This window comes from Sorex fumeus, unplaced genomic scaffold (assembly GCF_029834395.1).
Source record: "Sorex fumeus unplaced genomic scaffold, SorFum_2.1 ptg000050l, whole genome shotgun sequence".
Lineage (NCBI taxonomy): Eukaryota > Metazoa > Chordata > Mammalia > Eulipotyphla > Soricidae > Sorex > Sorex fumeus.
In genome coordinates, this window is record NW_026606107.1 from 18,913,371 (window position 1) to 18,935,691 (window position 22,321).

At 42.6% G+C, this 22,321-nt stretch overlaps 1 protein-coding gene across 1 annotated transcript in view; it reads left to right on the forward strand.

Annotated features, from left to right (window-relative positions):
• The window catches only part of MAGT1 (magnesium transporter 1), a 35,112-nt gene extending 31,515 nt beyond the window's left edge, over positions 1-3,597 (forward strand). The window contains exon 10 of the mRNA XM_056124114.1: positions 2,462-3,597. Within this exon, the coding sequence (XP_055980089.1) occupies positions 2,462-2,477 (16 nt within the window). The 3' untranslated portion in view covers positions 2,478-3,597. The remainder of the gene's footprint in view (positions 1-2,461) is intronic.
• The last annotated feature ends 18,724 nt before the right edge of the window (positions 3,598-22,321 follow it).

Genomic DNA, 22,321 nt, shown 5'->3' on the forward strand with positions numbered 1-22,321 from the left:
TAGGTATGTATTTGAAACTTGCTAAGAGAGTAGATTTCTTTTCCTTTGATTCCTTCGGTGCCAGAGATCAAATCAAATCCAGGGTTTATATATGTGAAGCCTGTGCACTACCACTGAACTACATCCCCTCTTAGAGGATAGATCTTGAAAATGTTTCATAAAATAGTCCTGGAGCGATTGTACAGCGGATCGGGAGTTTGTCACGTGGCCAAACTAGATTATATTCCCAGCATCCCATATTGTGCCCTACGCACCACCAGGAGTAATTCCTGAGTGCAGAGCCAGGAATAACCCCTGAGTATCACTGGGTGTGACCCAGAAAGCCCCTCACACACAAAAAAAAAAACCAGAAAAGGTCCCATTAAAGAAAATAATTTTTTTTTCTTTTTGGGTCATACCCAGAGATGCACAGGGGTTACTCCTGGATCATGCACTCAGGAATTACTCCTGGCTTGGGGGACCATATGGGATGCTGGTAATCGAACCCGGGTCGGCCACATGCAAGGCAATGCCCTACCCGCTGTACTATCGCTCCAGCCACAGAATAGAAATTTTTAACTCTATATGGTAGTAGTTATTAACTATATATTGTGTTTATTACATAAGGTATACAAATATCTATTATGTTATAAAACTGAAATGAATATAATGTATACATGTATAATGTATACATGTATACATTATTATACATATGTATAAATGTATACATTTAAACCTCAGTTTAAAAAAATAATGAAATACATAGGTTATACCTCAGTTTTAAAAAATAATGCTATTGGACTGGAGAGATAGTACAGTAAGTAGGGGGATTGTCTTGCATGCAGTGAACCCAGATTCAATCCCTAGCACTCTGTATGGTCCCCTGAGCACCATCACAGTGCCAGGAATAATCCCTCAACATCACTGGGTGTGACCCCAAACCAAAATTTTTTAGGTAAGGGGTGGTATGTAGAGTAAAAGAAACACTTTAAAATTTGTTCTACAGTAATTTGAAATGTTCTAAAAACTGTTCAGTACAAGCATATTCCTTTTGACAATAAGAGCCAGAGGGACAATTACTGTGCTGTTTAATTGCTTCTGCTAAGAGTAATTGGTTAGCTGAGGTCTCTGTTTTTACATTTTATATCTTTGGTTTTGTTTTGTTTTGGGGTCACACCTGGCAGTGGTCAGGGCTTACTTCTGATTCTGCGCTCCAGCAAGGGTCACTTTTGACAGGATTCAGGGAACCATATAGGGTGCTGGGGACTGAATCCAGGTTGGTCATTTGCATGACAAATGTCTTACCCACTGTACTATCACTCTGGCCCCATCCAGCTCCTAATTTTTTTTTCTTTTTGAGTCACACCCAGCTTTGCACAGGGGTTACTCCTGGCTCATGCACTCAGTAATTACTCCTTGCGGTGCTTGGGGACCATATGGGATACTGGGAATCAAACCCGGATTGGCCGCTTGCAAGGCATACGCCCTACCCGTTGTGCTATCGCTCCAGCCTCTCAGCTCCTAGATTTTATGTCCTTTTTGCAGGGACACCAAAGTAGTGCTCAGGAGATCCAGGTCTCATTCCCATCAGTTCTCTGATAAGTAGGTCAAACAGCTCCAAGCTGGATCCTAAGAAAGTGGTGCTGCTCAGACCCTGTGATGACAGGGACCACTAGGGTCATATGTTATGCTGAGGTTGGAGTCCAATGTCTCACACAAATGAACCATATGCCCCTGACCACTGTGCCATCTCCCCAGCCCTAATGTTATTTATTTTGGTTTTGGGATCACACCTGGCTGTACTCAAGGCTTATTCTCTGTGGTCAGACAGGGCTTTGGGGCTTCACTGAAGTTTTTCCCTGATTTGAGACCCCCTGCAGAGTGTGCTTGTAGGAATACAATTTGCACCATACTACCTGGCACCAGTCATGGAAATATATGGAATGGGGCCAGAGCAATAGTGCAGGGGGTAGAGCGTTTGCCTTGCACGTGGCCAACCCTGGTTCAATCCTCAGTATCCCATTGGTTCCTCTGAGCACTATCAGGAGTGATTCCTGAGTGCAGAGCTAGGAATAACCCCTGAGCAGAGTCGGCTATGGCCTCCCTGCCAAAAGAGAAATAGATGTAAGAGCTAGACCTTATTCTTTTGTGTATGTGTGTGTGAGATGGGGATAGTGTTGGCAGTATTCAGGGCTTATTCCTGACTCTGACTCAGAAATCAGAGAGACTTGACTAGGGCTCAAGGAACCATATGTAGTGCCTGGGATCAAACTTGAGTCAAAACCATGTGTAAGGCAAGTGCCCTCCCATCTATACTATCTCTTGGGCCCTGTGTACATATTTTGCACATGATAATGAAACCGCTTCTTCACATTTAGTGAAAATATGTAAAACAAATTTAAATATAAAAGTTTAAAAGATACAACATATTAGAAGTAAACACTACTCATTGGGACTAATTACTGTTTTTTTTTCTTTTCAGCTTTCTGATGAGTTAAAGGGATACCAGTGATATCTAGACATTGGAGTAATATAAATCGAAAAATGAAAACCATATGTGTGTTTTTGAAAAGAAGAATACAAGTTGTGCATTTTGTATTACCTCTGTTTTGCAAGTGATTTAAATAGTTGATCATTTAACCAAAGAAGATGTGTAGTGCCTTAACATGCAGTTTCCTGTCAAACTCATGAAGTATTTGAATACCATTTTCCTTTTAACACTTCCTTCACAGAAAATTTTATGGAAATATTTAGTGTAGTAGTATTAACCATAGTCTAAAAAATTTTTTAAATATTCCTTTAATTAAATCAAGGTTCAAAACTGTTTTAGTTAACTTTTGGTCATCTGATTTTATGTTGTGTTACCCATAAATAGGGGGAAAATCCTGACCAGTTGTGCTTGCATGTACCTGTTACAAATAACTACATCACGAATCTATTCTTAGCTTTTTCATCTTTGCATGGATGTATGTATTTTGCACATACTTCCTTTTGGGAAGAGAAATCATGTGCAATGTGTTCTTCTGAAAATGGGACACCATTCTTCAGAGTACAATGCCAAGCCTTTAGGAAAAAACTAGCCAGTCCTCCTCTCTTCCTCTTCCTCTCCCTGCTCTCTACTGAATTACATTGCTATCCATGCTTTTTGGTAGCTGTGAAAGTTGAAAAGTATCTCTAAATACAGGAATATGATTTCTGCATGAGTGTGTTTTTGACTGTCTTATGCTGAGGAAGATTTTTGATTCAGTCACCTATGTTATTTAAGGTGGATCTGTCTTTAATAAAAAAATGTAGCCTAGTATTAAAATCAGTGTAACTTTTAAATGACCTAAAATGGTTCTGCAAATTAGAGATATCATGTATTTGTAACAAGAGAGAAAAAATAGGCTTATTCAGTTGATTTCTGTATTAGAATTGTAACATATTTCATTTCCTCTTATATTGAGGAAAAGGGCTCCTCTATATTGACAAAAAATACCTGTGAAAAATGTAATACTGAGTTGTTGCCTGTGAGGAAAAGGTAAATGTTTCTTGAAAACTGTTTTGGTTTTGCTATTATTTTAACCTTCATTCTCTCCCTATAAGTGGAGAATTAGCAGAGTAAACACTTAAAGAGTCTTTGTTTGAGTTTTGTCTTTTTTTTCTGCCAGCAGAAATAACCATATGTGCTAACCAAATTTATGTGAACGATGAAAGTTAATAGTTATCATTACATTTAGCTATGACTTCCCAATAGTTATTACAAGTAACCCAAAATTGCCACAATTATGGAAATAAGAGGATTGTGCTTGTGGAAAAAGATTTTAAGAAAGATTAGAATTATTACATTAAAATATTCTTACTGCCTGCTTTTTTTATTATAGAATAACTCCTAGTTGATCCAAAAGTGTTATAGCTTTTCAGGGAAAACATTGTATATAGTTACCTAAAATGGGTTACGAATTTTTATTTTGTTTTGGTTAGTAAATTTGGTTCTGAGGAGAATATATCTTTTTTTTTTAATGAGCCCACTTTTTGTTAATTACCTCCCTCCAAATTGTATGATTCCAGGTTCCAAATCTGCTAGTCTTACAATTGCCTCGAGCCACTTAATCTCTTAATCACTTAACTTCCCGTTAGTCATCAATTTGCTCGAGCGGGTGCCAGTAACATCTCCATTTGTCCCTGTCGCGTGCTAGTGTAGCCCAATGGCATCTGTTCGCTCTGGGAACATGAAGAGCCTCAAACCGATTGTTCATGATCTTGACGAAGAAGTCTGACCATCTGGTAGGTGGGCGGCCACGCGGTCTTTTGACATCCCGTGGAATCCAGTCGGTAACAGCGCTAGTCCAGCGGTCGTCTTTAAATCTCATTACATGACCACCTCATGCCAAATAGATTTATTTGTTATTTTTATCAGACATGTTTGGAGATGCCTTGATTTGTGTAGATTGATCACAGGAAGTATTTTGCCATGTGATCTGTATTGCTTCAGAAAATTTGCCATGGGTATCAAAAAAAAATCACGTTTTTTAAAATTTATTTTTATCTCCCTGAGAGCACTTTTTTTGGTAAGGAGACAGTTTTTTGTTCTGGCTAAAATTTTAGAAAGCAGTTAGTGATACTTTTATAGAAAATTTAAAAGTAGCTTTCATCTTAGTGCCTTAAGTAGACCCTAAATTTACTTTTCTAGTAATGGTTTTAATACCATGTGTTATATATTTTGAAATCAGTATTCAGAATGACCCACTATAGTCACATAACCAGATGTCTAAGTATTTGCCTTTTGACCATATCAATAAACTTTTACAATCTAATTTTTTGAGTATGTTATTAACATAGAAGCAGGAAGATATATAGGGAACCTATGGCGATGAATTTCTTGGCAAGAAATAGAACCAAGATGTGTTCTAGGGAAGTAGTTCTTTCAGCAGCCCTAAAGTATCCCAAACCCAGAATCCCTTTGAAGATGCAGAAACTGGGGCTTTATCAGACTGACTGGCAAAGAGGTGAACCTCCTCAGGGGAAAAAAAGCTTCAAGAGGAACAAAAAGCTTATATAAGAATGGAAAAATTCAGTTCTCCCCTGGCACAGTAAAGGGAAGTGTTGTGACCCTGATTAAGTTGGGGGGAGGGGAGACTGAGATAACTTTTATTTACACTTGGACTTGGAATGGATTTTCTTTTGTTTGTTTTATTTTTTAATGCATGCAAAATGTAAGTAGTACTTTTTAATTGAATCTCTATGAGATACTGTTACAAAGCTTTAATGATTGAGTTTCAGTCATACAATGATCAAACATCCATTCCTCCACCAGTATACATTCCCCACCAACAACGTCCCCAATACTCCTCCCGACACCTCCCTCCCCCCGTCCCCACCCCATGCCTCTATGGCAGGCACTTATGGCAGGCACTCTCCTTCTTTCTCTCAACTTTGGGGCATTATGGTTTACAACACAGATGCTAAGAGGCCATCATGTTTGGTTCTTTATGTATTTTCAGCACACCTTCCACCCCAAGCAATCCCTCCAACCATCATTGACTTAGTGATTCCCTCTCTATCTCAACTGCCTTCTCCCACGGCACTTGAGGCAGGCTTCCAACCATGGACCAATCCTCCTGGCCCTTGTCTATACTGTCTTTGAGTGTTAGTCTCATTTTATTTTATATTCCACAAATGAGTACAGTCATTCTGTCTGTCCCTCTCTGACTCATTTCACTTAGCACGATACTCTCCATGTCCATCCATGTTATAAGCAAATTTCATGACTTTATTTTTTCTAACAGCTGCATAGTATTCCATTGTGTAGATGTACCAAAGTTTTTTTAACGAGTCATCTGTTTTCGGGCACTCAAGCTGTTTCCAGATTCTGGCTATTGTGAACAGTGCTGCAATGATCATACAGGTGCAGGTGTCATTTCTTGTGTGCTTTTATACCCCAGGGGTATATTCCAAGCAGTGGTATTCTGAGTCATATGGAAGATCAATTTGTAGTTTTTTGAGGAATACCCATATTGTTTTGCAAACAGACCGGAGCAGTTGGCATTCCCACTGACAATGAATGAGAGTCACTTCCTACCATCATCTGCACCTGCACTGGTTGTTCTCATTCTTTTTGATGTGTGCCAGTCTCAGTGGTGTAAGATACTATCTCATTGTTTTGATATACATCTCCCTGAGTATTAGTTATATAGAGTACTTTTTCATATGCCTTTTGACCATTTGTATTTCTTTCTAAAGAAAGTTTCTGTTCATTTCTTCTCCCCATTTTTTGGTTGGGGGTGGAGGATTTTTTCTTATGAAGTTCTACCAGTGTCTTTTATATCCTGGGTATTAATCTGATGGGTATTGGGAAAATAAGTTTTCCAATTCTGTGGGCTGTCTCTGTATTTTGATCAGTGTTTCTTTTTATTTATTTATTTATTTATTTTTTTGCTTTTTGTGTCACACCCAGCAATGCACAGGGGATACTCCTGGCTCATGCACTCAGGAATTACTCCCTGCAGTGCTTGGGGGATCATATGGGAAACTGGGAATCAAACCCGGGTCGGCTGTGTGCAAGGCAAACGCCCTACCTGCTGTGCTATCATTCCAGCTCCACTGTTTCTTTTGAGGTGCAGAGACTTCTTATATTTGTTTTCAACTGCTTGGTCAGTAGTGTTTCTTCCTTAAAGATGCCTTTGGCTTCAATGTCATGGAAGGTTCTGCCTACATTTTCCTCCACGTACCTTATGGATTCAGGTCTGATATTGAAGTCTTTCATCCATTTTGATCTGACTTTTGTGCTTGGCATAAGACGGAGGTCTGAGTTCACTTTTTTGCATCTAACTGTCCAGTTTTCCCAGCACCATTTGTTGAAGAGACTTTCCTTGTTCCACTTCACATTACTTGCTCCTTTATCAAAGATTAAGTAATCATATATATGAGGTGTTAGGATATCCAACTCTATTCCCTTGGTCTGTGGATCTGTTTCTATTCCAATAACATGATGTATATTGCTTTGTAGTATAGTTTGAAATTGGGTAAGGTGATGCCACCCATCTCTTTCCCCCAAGGATTGCTTTAGCTATCCATGGGAGTTTATTGTTCCATATGAATATCAGGAGTGTTCTGTCTATTTCTTTGAAAAATGTCATTGGTATCCTTATAGGGACCACATTCAATCTCTACAATGCTTTGGGGAATATTGCTATTTCTTTCTTTTTTTAAAATAATTTATTTATTTATTGAATCACTGTGGGAAAAGTTACAAAGCTTTCAGGTTTAGGTCTCAGTCATGCAAATATCAAACACCTTTCCCTTTACCAATACTTATTTTTTACCACGAAGAACCCCAATTAAACCCCACCCCCACCCCTCCCAATGCCTACGAGGCAGATGAATTCTAGTTGACACTCTATCTGCTTTGATTAGATTCATTGTTTCAATAAAAGATGCACCACTATTATTTAGAGTTTACCCCCTCCCCCCACATCAGACATGCTGAGAAAGCATTGTGAAGAAATTCGCTTTCTACAGCTGGGTTCAAGAATTAAATGTTGGTTTTGGATTTCCGCTATTTTGCTAATTAACCCTGGAAGTATTTAGTATTGCTATTTCTTTTCTTTTAATTTTTATTTTCTGTTTATAAAGTTCACAATATTTGTATCACTGTCATCCTGTTGTTCATCAGTTTCCTCAAGCAGGCACCAGTAACGTCTCCATTCGTCCTAGCCCTGAGATTTTAGCAAGTGCCACATTGGAGGCTCCTTCAGGGTCAGGGGAATGAGACCCATCATTGTTACTGGGTTTTGGCATATCGAATACGCCACGGGGAGCTGCCATGCAGGCAGGACACACTCAGTAGCCTGTCGGGTTCTCCAAGAGTGAGAACTAGACAAAGAGGTCACGTGGCCACAAATGCGGCTGCACACTTTCGGGAGCTGGGTTTTATAGTCCCTGGGTCTTGGCTGTTGATGGGATAACAGTGCGGGGGCAGTTGGTGGGTGTAACGCCTAGCTACTGGAATGTGGGGGATCTGGGCGGAGGAGGCCCATTCCCAATCCAAGCAGTCTTAGAATCTCAGCCCTTGGTTCCACATGCCTGGGTTCCTCTGCCGGTTCCTTCATGCATGAAGCTTGTCCGAACGTGTGGAGAGTGGTCTTAAGCATGGCTGTGGCTGGTTCCAGAGGTCTTCGGCTTCCAGGGCTCTGCTCGGTGCGGGGAGGGAAACTCAACCCGCCCCCCTCCAAGGGGCCCCGGTGAGGACAGCCAGGTGTGGGAACAGGAGACTCTGTGCTGTTCTCTTACGGGAGCTGGGTTTTATAGTCCCTGGGTTGAGTTTCCCTCCCTGCCCTGAGCAGAGCCTCGCAGCCGAAGACCTCCAGTACCAGCCACAGCCATGCTTAAGACCATTCTCCACATGTTCGGACGAGCCTCACACATGAAGGAACCAGCAAAGGAACCTAGGTGTGCGGGACCCGGGGCTGAGATCTCCAAGCCTGTTCGTTTCGGGACTTGGCCTCCTCCACCCAGATCCCCCATCTTCCACAATATTTGATTACATTTAATATTCAAACACCAATCCCACCACCAATTATCCCATTATACCTTCCCACCACCATGTTTTCATCCCAAACCCCAAACCCTGCTCCTAAAGCAGAACCAAAATAATTTATTTTGTATTGCTTGTTATGAATAATCCACTAAAATGATTCAAAAATGCTTTCTTAGAGGAAACTGTGTGAAGGTTGTTGAATTTCACCCAGGAGCCATAAGATTAGTAACATTGTTAAACGTTGAGCCTTGTATGCTTATATCTATATCTGTGTAAATATGTTTCCCCCAAAGATTGGCTGCATGCTACTTTATGTATTTATTTTTTTGCTTTTTGGGTCACACCTGGCGATGCTCAGGGGTCACTCCTGGCTCTGCATTCAAGAATCATTCCTGGTGGTGCTCAGGGGACCATATAGGATGCAGGGAATTGAACTCGGGTCGGCTGCGTGCAAAGCAAACACCGTACCCACTGTGCTATCACTCCAGCCCCTGACTGCTACTTTAAACCCCATCAAATGTGGTATAGTACTCTTGGTATATTGGTGGTGTAAAGTACAAGATGTCTAGGAATAGGTTCCCTCATGGGTGAGGCTCATCCAAGCACGTGGAGGGCGGTCATGAGCATAATGGTCGTTGAGTTCTGGAGATTTTCAGCTTCTGGGGCTGGCTTGGTTGGGGCGGGGAGGGGCCTCACCCACCCCACTGAGGGTTTCCCTGAATGAAACATCCTGGCACGGGGTCTGACATCATAGCTATGGCATATTGTATTATTTTTTAAATATTTTATTATTGAATCACTGTGACATCTTTACAAAGGTGTACATGATTAGGTTTCAGTCATAGTGTTCCAACACCCATCCTTCCACCAGTGTGTGTTTCCCAGCACCAGTGTCCCCAGTTTCCCTCCCATCACCCCCCACCTCACCTCCCAGCCTGCTTCTATGGCAAGTACTTTTCTTCTCTCTCTTCTCTTTCTTCTCCCCCTTTTTGACATTGTGATTTGCAATACAGATACTGAAAAGTTATTTTGTATATCCCTTTATCTACTTTTAACACTCAGTTCTTGTCCAGCGTGATCATTTCCAGCTATTATTGTCATCCTGACCCCTTCTCTCTTACCTACCCTCTGCCCCTGACACACTTGTGGTTGATTCCAATCATTGACCAGTCCTAGACGCTGTTTTCCCTATTGGTGGATATTTCTCCTACTATATATATTTTATATAGTTTATTTTTTATTTTAAATACCACAAGTGAATGCAATTGTTTTATATCTATCCCTCTCTTTCTGACTCATATTATTCAGTGTGATACTTTTCAAGTTCATCCATTTATAGGCAAATTTCATGACTTCATTTTTCCTAACAGATGAGTAGTATTCCATTGTGTAAATGTACAGTAGTTTCTTTATCCATTGGTCTGTTCTGGGGCACTCAGGTTGTTACTAGATTCTGGCTATTGTGAATGGTACTGCAATGAACATCAGAGTGCAAATGGTGTTTCTACGGTATGGTTTTGGGCGCCCAGGGTATATTCCTAGAAGTGGTATTGCTGGGTCAAATGGGAGCTCAATTTCTAGTTTTTTGAGGAATGTCCATATTGTTTTCCAAAATGGCTGGACCGGTCAGCATTCCTATCAGCGATGAAGGAGAGCCATTTCTCCCATATCCATGCCAGCACTGGTTGCTCTTATACTTTGGGATGTGTGCCAGTCCCTGTGGTATGAGATGATATCTCATTGTTGTTTTGATTTGCATCTCCCTGATGATTACTGATGAAGAACATTTTTTCATGTGTCTTTTGGCCATTTGAATTTCTTCTTTTAGAAAGTTTTTGTTCATTTCTTCTCTCAATTTTTAAATGAACTTGGATGTTTTTCTTGTAAAGTTCAACCAGTGCCTTGTACATCTTTGATATTAACCCCGTATCCAAAGGGTTTTGGATGAATAACCTTTCCCATTACGTAGGCTGTCTCTGTATCTTGGTCACTTTCTGTTGAGGTGCAAAAGCTTCTTTGTTTTTAGGTCACACCCGGCCATGCTCAGGGGTTTTTCCTGGTTCTGCACTCAGGAATTACTCCTGGTGGTGCTTGGGGCACCATATGGGATGCTGGGAATTGAACCCGGATCGGCCACGTGCAAAGCAAATGCCCTACCCACTGTGCTATTGCTCCAGCCCCAGCAAAAGTTTCTTAATTAAATACAGTCCCATTTGTTTGTCTTTGCTTCCACTTGATTGGCCAGTGCCGTTTCATCTTTGAATATACATTTAGCTTCAATATCATGGAGCTTCAGTTTACAAACATTTTCTTCCATGTACCTTATGGATTCGGGTCTGACGTTGATGTCTTTCATCCATTTTTTTCAGTTTATTTATTTTTTCTTTTTCACTTGATCACTTGACTTCCCATTACTCATCAGTTTGCTCGAGCAGGCGCCAATAATGTCTCCATTCGTCCCTGTCGCATGCTACTGTAGCCCAATGGTGTCTGTTCGTTCTAGGAACACGAAGAGCCTCAAACCAATCATTCAGGGTCTTGACAAAGAAGTCTGACCATCTTGTAGGTGGGCAGCCACACGGTCTTTTGACGTCCTGTGGAATCCAGTAGGGAAGGGCTCTAGTCCAGCGGTCGTTTCAAATATCATTACGTGTCCAGCCATCTGATTTTCGACGCCTTGGCAAACGAGACATTGTCCCTGATTCTTGACCATCGATGGAGGTCGGAACTCTGGATTTTTTTGAGTAAAATGTGATACTCCAAGCAAAGCTTTTTTGATTCCTGTTTGGGAGACCCAAATAGCGTTCTCATCCTGTTTTTGTAGGGCCCAGGTCTCTGAGGCATATGTCAATGCAGGAAGAACAGTGGAATCGAAGAGATGTGCCTGGAGCCAGAGATTTTTTTGTCCTCTTAGCTATTTCTTCAATGCTCTTGAAGGCATTCCAAGCCGCTCTCTTCCTCCTGCGCAACTCAGGGGCCAGGTCATTTGTCATGTTGACTTCTCGACCTAGGTACACATAACTGTTGCATTTGGAGATAGTCGTTTCATTGAGAGTGAATGGAACGTCAGGAACGAGACTGTTTCTCATCAACATTGTCTTCATGAGATTCAGCTAGAGTCCGACCTTTTCTCACTCACGGTCGAAGTCGGCCAGCATTTGTGCCGTTTGGCTATTGTTTGGTGTTATTAGAACGATGTCATCAGCAAAGGAGAGGTGGTGCAGTTGCCGACTGCCTATCTTCACTCCCATTCCTTCCCATTAGAATCGTCACATGATGTTCTCGAGGGTGACACTGAAGAGTTTCGTTGAACTGGTATCACCCTGCTGAACCCCTATCTTGTCTTGACATGGGTGATCACTTCTTTGTAGAATGGTGAGATCCTGGTAGTGAATCCACAATACAGCTCATGGAGGATCCTGATGTATTGAGTTTGAATGCCCTGATTGGCTAGGGCTTCAATGACCGCTTCATTTTCAACAGAATCAAAGGCCTTCTTTAAATCAATGAACGTTAGACAGAGTGGCATCGTGAACTCCTGAGAAACCTCAATGAGCTTGGTTATCATGTGGATATGGTCAATCATGCTGAATCCTTTGTGGAACCAGGCTTGCTCGCATGGTTGTCCTTCACCTAGTCTTCTGCCAATCCTGTTCAGGATGACTCGAGTGAACAGCTTGTAGATGACGGGCAATAGGCAGATTGGGCGATAGTTGCCAATGTTGTGGATGTCTCCTTGCTTGTTTTCCATTGGGACGAAACCTTGCATTCAGACAGGCAGCATGTGAAGAGCCAAGCCAGTGTATTGATGAGTACAGATGGCAGGTTCTTCAGGTGTGGCTTGGCGCATGCCTCAGGCAACCGCAAATAAATGTCCGAGCTTGCAAAGCAGTGCAGAGATGCAATAAAGAAAAATCTCAAAGAGAGAGGAGCAGCAGTGCTGGTAGATGCTGCAGAAGCTGGGAAAAGCATTCACAATGCCCGCCTGTCCTTCGCCAACTACAAGACCAAGATAACTGTCCTCCGACATCCTGATGGATCTATCACATCTTCCAGAAGGGCAATGGAGAAGATTATCCATTACTTCTACTCAGATCTCTTTGATAGCCACGTCCACCTGCCCACATACCAAATTCCGCAGGATGGATATGTCGTTCCCAATGTTCTCCATTCTGAAATACGACACGCCATTTCATTGGTAAAGAAACAAACAGCACCTGGCCCAGACAAGGTTAGATCTGAACATCTTTTCTTTTTATTCTTTTTATTTTTAATGAATCACTGTGAGGTACAGTTACAGACTTACAAACTTTCGTGATTATGTTTCATGATTGAGTACCCATCCCTCCACCAGTGCCCATTCTCCGCCACCAATGTTATCAGTATCCCTCCCGCCACCCCCATCCCCTCCTGCCTCTGTGGCAGGCACATTCTCTTTTACTCTCTCTCCTTTTGGGTTTTATGGTTTACAATACAGGTACTAAGTGGTCATCATGTTTGGTCCATAGTCTACTTTCAGCACACATCTCCCATCCTGAGTGAGCCCTCCAACCATTATTGTCTTGGTGATCCCTTTTCTATCTCAGCTGCCTTTTCCCCCAGCATGGGAGGCCAGCTTCCAAGCCATGGAGCGATCCTCCTGGCCCTTATCTATGCTATTCTTGGGTGTTAGTCTCCCATTATGTTACTTTATATTCCACAAATGAGTGCAGTCCTTCTATGTCTGTCCCTCTCTCTTTGACTCGTTTCACTTAGCATGATACTCTCCATGTTGATCCACTTATATGCAAATTTTATGACTTCATCTTTTCCAACAGCTGCACAGTATTCCATTGTGTAGATGTACCAACGTTTCTTTAACCAGTCGTCTGTTCTCAGGCATATAGGTTTTTTTCCAGGTTCTTGCTATTATAAATAGTGGTGCAGTAAACATACAAGTGCAGATGTCATTTCTACTGTGCTTTTTTTGCATCTCCAGGATATATTCCCAGAAGTGGTATTGCTGGGTCAAATGGGAGCTCAATTTCTAGTTTTTTGAGAAATGTCCATATTGTTTTCCAAAAAGGCTGGACCATTCGGCATTCCCACCAGCAGTGAAGGAGAGTCCCCTTCTTCCCACATTCATGCCAACACTGGTTGCTTTGGTTCTGGATGTGTGCCAGACTTCATGGTATGATATGATATCTCACTGTTGTTTTGACCTGTATCTCCCTGATGATTAGTGATGAAGAACATTTTTTCATGTGCCTGTTGGCCATTTGGATTTCTTCTTTGAGAAAGTTTCTGTTCATTTCATCGCCCCATTTTCTGGTGGGATTTGATGTTTTCTTCTTGTAGAGTTCAACCAGTGCCTTGTGTATCCTTGATATTAACCCCTTTCGATCGGCCGAGGGCAACGGAGGCCATCGCCCATACCTTCGGAAGAGAACAGCACAGAGTCTCCTGCCCCCGCACCTGGCCGTCCTCACCGGGGCCCCTTGGAGGGAGTGGGTTGAGTTTCCCTCCCCGCCCCGACCAGGGTTCTGGCAGCCGAAGATCTCCAGAACCAGCCACCACCATGCTGAGACCACTCTCCACACACATGAAGGTACTGGCAGAGGAACAAAGGCATGCGGGTCCCGGGGCTGAGATCTCCAAGCCTGCTCGCATTGGGGCTGAGCATCCTCCACCCAGATCCTCTATCCTCCAGTAGACAGGGGTCACACCCACCAACTGGGCCCCTGGCGCCATGTACTCCCATCAACGGCCAAGACCCAGAGACTATAAAACCCAGCTCCTGGAATCATTGAGTCATCTGTGTTCCTTCTAGCACTACTGTTCTATGAAACAAATATTTTAAGATATGCTTATTTATTTTAGGGGTGCTCAGGACACTCAGTTGCCATTTGCAGGGAAATTGCCTTAAAGATCTTGAATTTTCGAATAGATTCCATTTATGATAATCAGTATAGTTTTGAATTAAGTTGAAATATAAGATGTTCACTAGATTTCTAAAGAAGCTGTGAAATGTTTGAGGCCATCATAGCTACCAATTGATTAAACAAATGCATTGAAATCATCTTTCGTAAGGGTTTTCTTGGAAATATGTTAATATCACATCTTAAGTCAGTTCTGCCCACTTCTGAGCAAGAAAAATGAGATTAACTGTAATTTTAATCTAATATTATGGAAAAGTCAAAGCAAAAAGGCACTTTGATATAAGATTTAATTAGTCCTTCCATTTCCTACGCAAAAAAAGACAACAACAACAAAACACCTGCCCTACAGAGGTTGAATTTCATTTGAATGAAATATCCACAAGTTTCATATGTTGCTGCAAATTGCCTATCAAATGATAGGTTTCACTTGGAAATGCAAATTATTCCCCAGAGAAAGAGAAATTTTTGTTTACCAGATTGCTTTCTGACCTGTAGATTTCTGGGAACAGGATTCTAAAGAGAGACTTCCCTCTTCTCCCCCTAAAACTAATTCAGGTTTCAAAAGAAGGGAGAAGGGGCTGCAGCAATAGCACAGTAGATAAGACTATGCTTGCTTTGCCCACCTTATATGGTCCTCAGTTTGGTCCTGGGTCCTGTAAGACCTACCAGGAGTGATTTCTAAGTTCAAAGTCAGGAGAAGCCCCTGGACATCTGCCAGGTTTGGCCCAAAATCAAAAAATAAATAAAAGGTAGAGAGGAATTGAGTTTTGATTTATCCCTTTTAATCCACGTAACTAGAATTTGGGTAGAGAGACTAGCATTTTATTCAGAAGGTAAGCAGCAACAACATCTAGAGATTGCTCTTGATCTCCTTTCAGGGTGGGGCATACCCTTCAGAGTAAGCCCTGAACACTACTGATTGTGGCCCACAAATCAAATAATAGTATATGATCATATCAATAGATGCAGAGAAAGCATTCAACAAGATTCAATGACCATTTATAATTTTTTAAAAAATCCATCTTAGAATGTAGATAGAAGGAACTTACTTTAATATAGTAAATGCCATATACCACAAACCACAGATAACATACATATTCAGTGGTGAAACTGAAAACGGTGATTCAATAAAAAATTTTTTAATTAATGAATAGAAATCTATTGCGTTTTATTTATCTTTTGCATACCAAGGCATGGGGATCCCATGGGTTTATTTATTTTGTAGCAATTATTTATCAGATGAATCATTAGAAATAAGAATACATATGGTAACAATTTTGAACAATTTTGAATATGGTAATCACTTTGAACACCTCCCCTGAACATCCCATCCCTTTTCCTCCAGCTTTGTAGAGCCAGGGATCAGCAAGTTGTGGGAAGATCCAGTTTCAGTGCTGTAAGGGTGGAGAGTAGAATTGGGTATTGGGAGTGAGCAGTGCAGACAGACCCACATCAAACCGAATGGATGAAGGAAGTTAATGTTCTCACCACATAGCTTGTTCCAGAGTATTTCATGTCTGCTTGCCAGGCCTGGTGACTTTTGATGGAGATGCAGATTAGAGAAGCAAGTGTTTTGGCTGGAATGATAGTACATCAGTTAGGGTTTTGTCTGTATGAGGTCAACCTTGTTCTATCTCCAGCACTCTATATGGTCACCCAAGCCCGTCAGGAGTGATCCTTAAAGAGGAGAGCCAAGAGTAAGCCCTGAGACCACCAGGTTGACTCACTGTCACTATATCACTATCATCCTGTTGTTCATCAATTATCTCGAGCAGGCACTAGTAATGTCTCCTTTGTCTTAGCCCTGAGATTTTAGATAGTGCTACATTCAAGGCTCTTTCAGGGTCAGGGGAATGAAACTCATCATTGTTACTGGGTTTTGGCATATCGAATACGCCACGGGGAGTTTGCCAGACTCTGCCATGTGGGCAGGCTACTCTCGGTAGCCTGCTGGGTTCTCCAAGAGTAAGAACTAGATAATAAGAGGTTGTGTGGCTGCAAATGTGGCCGCGCACTTTCGGGAGCTGGGTTTTATAGCCTCTGGGTCTTGACCGTTGATGGGATAACACAGCGCCAGGGGCAGTTGGTGGGTGTAACGCCTAGCTTACTGGAAGATGGGGGATCTGGATGGAGGCGGCCCAGTCCCGATCTGAGCAGGCTTGGAGATTTCAGCCCCAGGTCCCGCATGCCTTTGTTCCTCTGCCGGTTGCTTCATGCGTGAGGCTTGTCCGAATGTGTGGAGAGTGGTCTTAAGCACAGGGGGCTGTGGCTGGTTCCAGAGGTCTTCGGCTTCCAGGGCTCTGCTAGGGGCGGGGAGGGAAACTCAACCCGACCCCCTCCAAGGGGCCCTGGTGAGAACACCCAGGCGCAGGGGCAGGAGTGATCCTTCAGAGGAGACCCAAGAGTAAGCCCTGAGCACCACCAGGTGTGACTAAAAACAAGAAAAACAAACAAAAGATTGAAAAAGGTATGAAGAGTTTAGAAAGAAGTTGGTCAGGTTGCAAGTAAGTGCAAGAAGTAAGTTTGAAAACCCTGGTCTAGGCCTGAGCATCTGAAACTGGTTTCTATGCTAATCCCTTTTCAGCCCAGAAACTCAACCTGGGTGAGTGTTGCCAAAATATCTCCGGATTCCTGATGCAGTGGCATTTGAATTCAATTCTGATTGTTGCACATGTAGAGAACTTTGACTGTTGCCAACATTTTTGTGACCCCCATGGTTAGTTAAAGGAAGGGAAGGTTGTAACCTGCAGGTGAGAAGGTAGTCTTTCTGTTGGTTCAGTAAAGTAGGGAGTATGGAAAATAGACCTGGGAAGAGTATTTCCACCTATGTGCTCAACCCACATCATCTGTCAGTGCTCGGGGAGATTTCCAACCTCCATCACATCAGTCCTAATATTGACACAGGCATTATGTGTCTGTCACCTTTCCCTCACAAAAAAGAATTTCAGGAGGAGCTAAGTGTGAAACAAGATCTTTTCTACAAAGCATTTTTTATTTCGACAAAAGATGCATCATTATTGTTTAGAGTTTACACCCAACAATCAGAACTTTTGAAAAGGCATTGTGAAATAATTTATTTTCTACAGCTGGTTATGAGAACCATATGATGTCACGCGGCAGCCATGTGATTTTGGATTTCTGATATTTTACTTATTAATTCTGGAAGGATTTCTTCCAAGAGCCAGATAATTACGATTGGTTTCTGTGACTCTGGAGCCATGGCCATGCCAGAGAGCTGCTCGGGGGGGGGGGGGGGCAACTCGTGACTCAGTAGGGCATGAAGGATGAACCGGGAATGCCCCCCTTCCCATGAGGTTGCAGTTGCCCCGTCACCACTGGCTCATACCTGGCTTTCCAAAAAGTTCCGAGGCAGCCGCCATCTTGCTGCACAGGGGGAAAGAGGCCAGAAGGGGGCGACACCCCTTGCCTCCTGGGGAGGCATGGTACCATGGATTAACACATAGTCCATTCACTTTTCTGCCTCAAGCTGCTGGGCTCTGCATTAAGTCCTTGTGCCTCTGGAGCCATAGCCGTGCCGGAGAGCCGCTCGTGGGGGGCAACTTGTGCCCTCGGTAGGGCATGAAGGACGAGCCGGGAACGCCCCCTTCCCATGAGGTTGCAGTTGTCCGCCGGCTCATACCTGGCTTTCCAAAAAGTTCCGAGGTGGCCGCCATCTTGCTGCCCAGGGCTTTTTTACAAAACTTTTTAATTGAATCACCGTGAGTTAGACCCTTATCTTTTTAATTGAAACTTAGTTAGAAAGATGTGGGGGGAGACGGAGAAGTGTGTGTTGAGAAAGAACACAAGCTTCTCTGGATTGAACATAGGAAAGCAAAGAAATATCGAGACAAGAAAGCAAAACGTGTTTAAAGGAGAACATGGACTTAAAGAACCAGCCTCTATTGCATCTTATTTGCCAAAAAAGTGACATGTGCAAAAAAAATTAAAAAGAAAATTACTGTTTCTCTAAAATTATAAAGTACATAGGAATCATCATAATAAAGAAGATCAAAGACCTATTTGGGGCTGGAGAGATAGTACAATGGGAAGGGAACTTGCTTTGCATGTGGCTAACCCAGGTTCCATTTATGACACCCCACATGGCCCCCTGAGCACCTTCAGGAGTGATCATTGAGGGCAGAGCTAGGAGTAAGTCCTGAGCACTGCCAGATGGGTTCAAAAACAAACAAACAGAATACTATGTGGAGGTGTGGGATTTGGGTCACACTTGATCATCATCCTCAGGGCTTACTTCTGACTCTGCATTCAGGGAACTATATACAGTGCCTGAGATCAAACTGAAATCAGTCACATTCAAGGTAAGCACCTTAACCCCTATATTAGCACCAGCTAATATAGGTAGGATGTTTGCCTTGCATGTGGCCGACCTGGATTTGATTCTCAGCATCCCATATGGTCCCCTGAGCACCGCCAGGAGTAATTCCTGAGTGCAGAGCCAGGAGTAACCCCTGTGCATTGCTGGGTGTGACCCAAAAAGCAAAAATAAATACATAAATAAAACAGTGAAATACCGCAAACCAGTGAGAATAATGCATAGAACAAGTGATGAGCCTAGAGAGACAGTGCAGCAGGTAAGGCTAGCTTACCTTGCAAGCAGCTAACACAGGTTCAGTTTTGGGCACCATATGTAGTCCCTTGAGTACTTCTAGGAATGATCCCTGAGCACAGAGCCAAGAGTGGCTCAGAAACCAAATAAATACTCTGTTTTCAACTATATGATCAGTTAATCTTCAACACAAGAGCAAAAACTGTAAATTGGAGCAAGGAAAACCCCTAAAATAATGTGGTTTTGGGAAAACTTGTCAGTTGCATGCAAAAAAATGAACTTAGGCTTCCTGAGACCATGCACAAAAGTAAAATCAAAATTGATTAAAGACCTCAATATCGGATCCAAACCCATAAGGTACACAGAAGAAAACATAGGTAGATCTCTCCATGACATTGAAATTAGAGTACCATTTGGCATTTGGTCAGTGACATTTCATCTTTAAGGATCAACTGGTAGCAAACATAAACAAATGAGACTACATTAAATTAAAAGGCTTCTCTTGAAAGGAAATAAAGACCAGAATACAAAGACAGTCCACAGACTTGGAGAAATTGTTTGCCCACCACTCATGTGATGAAGGGTTAATATCCAAGAGATGTAAGGCACTGGTAAAACTTTACAAGAAAAAAAAATCCGACCCCATTAAAAAATGGGGAGAAGAGTTGAACGGAAACCCTCAAAAAAGAAACATAAGTGGCCAAAAAGCACATTAAAAGATGGAATACTCGCCTTGTACACAAGCAGCCTGTGTTTGTTCCCAGCATCTCATGGTCTCCCAACGACCTCCAGGAGTAATTCTTGAGTGCAGAGCCAGGAATTTCCCCTAGGCATCACCAGTTGTGGCCCCAAAACAAACAAAAAAGGCTCCGTATCAGTAATCACCAGGGAAATTGCAAATTATAACAACAATGAAATACCACCTCACACCAAAGAGACTGACACTCATCACAACGAACAAAAAACAATTAGTGCTGACGAGAATGCCCGAGTGTGAGGGTGATCAGGGACACTCATTCACTGCTGATGGGAATATCAACTGGGCCAGTCTTTTTTAAAAAAGAATATAAACATTCCTCAATAAACTAGGAATTGAGCGACCGAAGCAATAGCATAACAGGTAGGGCATTTCCCTTGTATGCAGCCAACCTGGATTTAATCCCCAACACCCCACAGGGATCAGCAGGAGTGACCCCTGAGCACATAGCTAGGAGTGAGCCTTGAGCACAGTTAGGTGTCCTTCCTCACCTCCCCTCAAATCCCCCAAAAGCAAAAACAACTAGGAATTGAGCTTTCATATGATCCAACAAATCTGCTCCTTGGGAATATACACTAACAGCCACAAAACACAACACAGAAAAAGTTTCTCCACTCCTACGTTCATGGTTATTCACAATAGCCAAAGTCAGGAAACAAATGCTTGACAAAAGATGAGTGAATAAATAAACTATGATATTTGGGTGGGGCAAGGGCAATAGTACAACAAATAAGGCACTTGCCTTGTACACAGCAGACCCCAGTTTGATCCCAGGTATCCCATATGGTCTCTCCAGCAAAACCAGGAGTGAGGGGCTAGGAGTATGCCCTGAGTACTTCAAAGAATTGCCAACAAACAAACAAAATGCACACACACATACACACATATTAAAAAAGAAGCAATGGTGTTCTATCTACTCAAGAGCAGTTAGAAAAAAATTGCTGATACATGTATGCACATGGAGAGTATCATGTTTAGTGAAACAAGTAAAAGAAAGAGCAACAGACAGAACGATCACAGCCATTTTGCTAAATATAAAGAAACGTAGTAGGAGAATAAAACCCAAAGACAGGGTTTGGAGAGATAGTACAGTGGTTAAGGTGTTTGCCTTTCACATGGCCAATTTGACCCCTAACATCGCATACTCCGAGCACTACCAGGAGTGATTCCTGAATGTAGAGCCAGGAATAACCCCTGAGCATCACAGGATCTGGCAAAAAAAGACAAAAGAATTAAGGTCAAGAGGACTGGTCCTTAACAGAAATTGCCACAATGTGGGGAGGGAGGTTAGGTAAGAGAAGGGACCACTGGGGCCTGAGAGCACGCAGCCAACCTGGGTTTGATTCCTGGCATCCCGTATAATCTTTCAGCCCATCAGGAGTAATTCCTGGATACAGATCCAGGAGTAGGCCCTGAGCACTGCCAGGTGTGGCTCTAAAACCAAAGAGGGAAAGAGGGAGAGAGAGAGAGAGAGAGAGACAGAGAGAGACAGAGAGACAGAGAGAGAGACAGAGAGAGAGACAGAGAGAGAGAGATTATGGCAATGATAGCGGGAAGTGGGGAAGTAATCACTCTGTGCTGAAAGAAGGTAAAATGATATGTGTGATACCCTTTCAGTAACAGTATTGCAAACCACAGTTCCTAAAAGGTAAAATGAAAAGTATCTGTTATAGAGTCAGGCTTGGAGGAAGGAAGGAAAACTGGGAACATTGGGGGGGGGAGTGAACATAGGTGAAGGGATGGGAAGTCCAACAGACTGAAATACAGTCATGAACAACTTTGTAACTTTGTATCTTATTACAATTCAAAAAATTTTAAAAAATGTAAGAGGCTGAATCGATAGCACAGCAGATAGGGCTTTTGCCTTGTATGTGGCTGACCGGGTTTGATTCCCAGCATCCCTTTTGGTCCCCTGAGCACCGCCAGTAGTAATTCTTGAGTGCAGAACCAGGGTGGGGACTGGAGCAATAGCACAGAGAGTAGGGCGTTTGCCTTGCATGTGGCTGACCCGGGTTCTATTCCCAGCATCCCATACGGTCCCCGGGGCACCGCCAGGAGTAATTTCTGAGTACAGAACCAGGAGCAACCCCTGTGCATCGCCGGGTGTGATCCAAAAAGCAAAAAAAAAAAAGAGAACCGGGTTGTGCATCACCCAAAAAAGAAAAAAAAATTAAATACAAAAGTTTAAAATTAAAAAAATTGGGGACACAGTGATAGTACAGTGGATAGGGCATTTGTATTGCAGTTGGCCGACCCAAGTTCATTCCCCATCATCTCATATGGTTGCCCAAGCACCACCAGATGTAGTTCCTGAGTGCAGAGCCAGGAGTAACTGCTGAGCATCACTGGGTGTGACTTAAAAAAGCCAGAAAAAAAATAATAAAAAGGCTCTCCCAAGGGTGTTGGTGATTGGTGGTGAAGGGATAAAGAATAGAAATAAGGGTGGGGAGCTGGCATGATAGTACAGCTGGTAGGGAGTTTTCATTGCACATGGCCAACCTGGATTTGATCTCCGTCATCCCATGTTCCTCCGAGCACTTCCAGGAGTGATCCCTGAGTGCAGAGCCATGAGTCAGCACTGA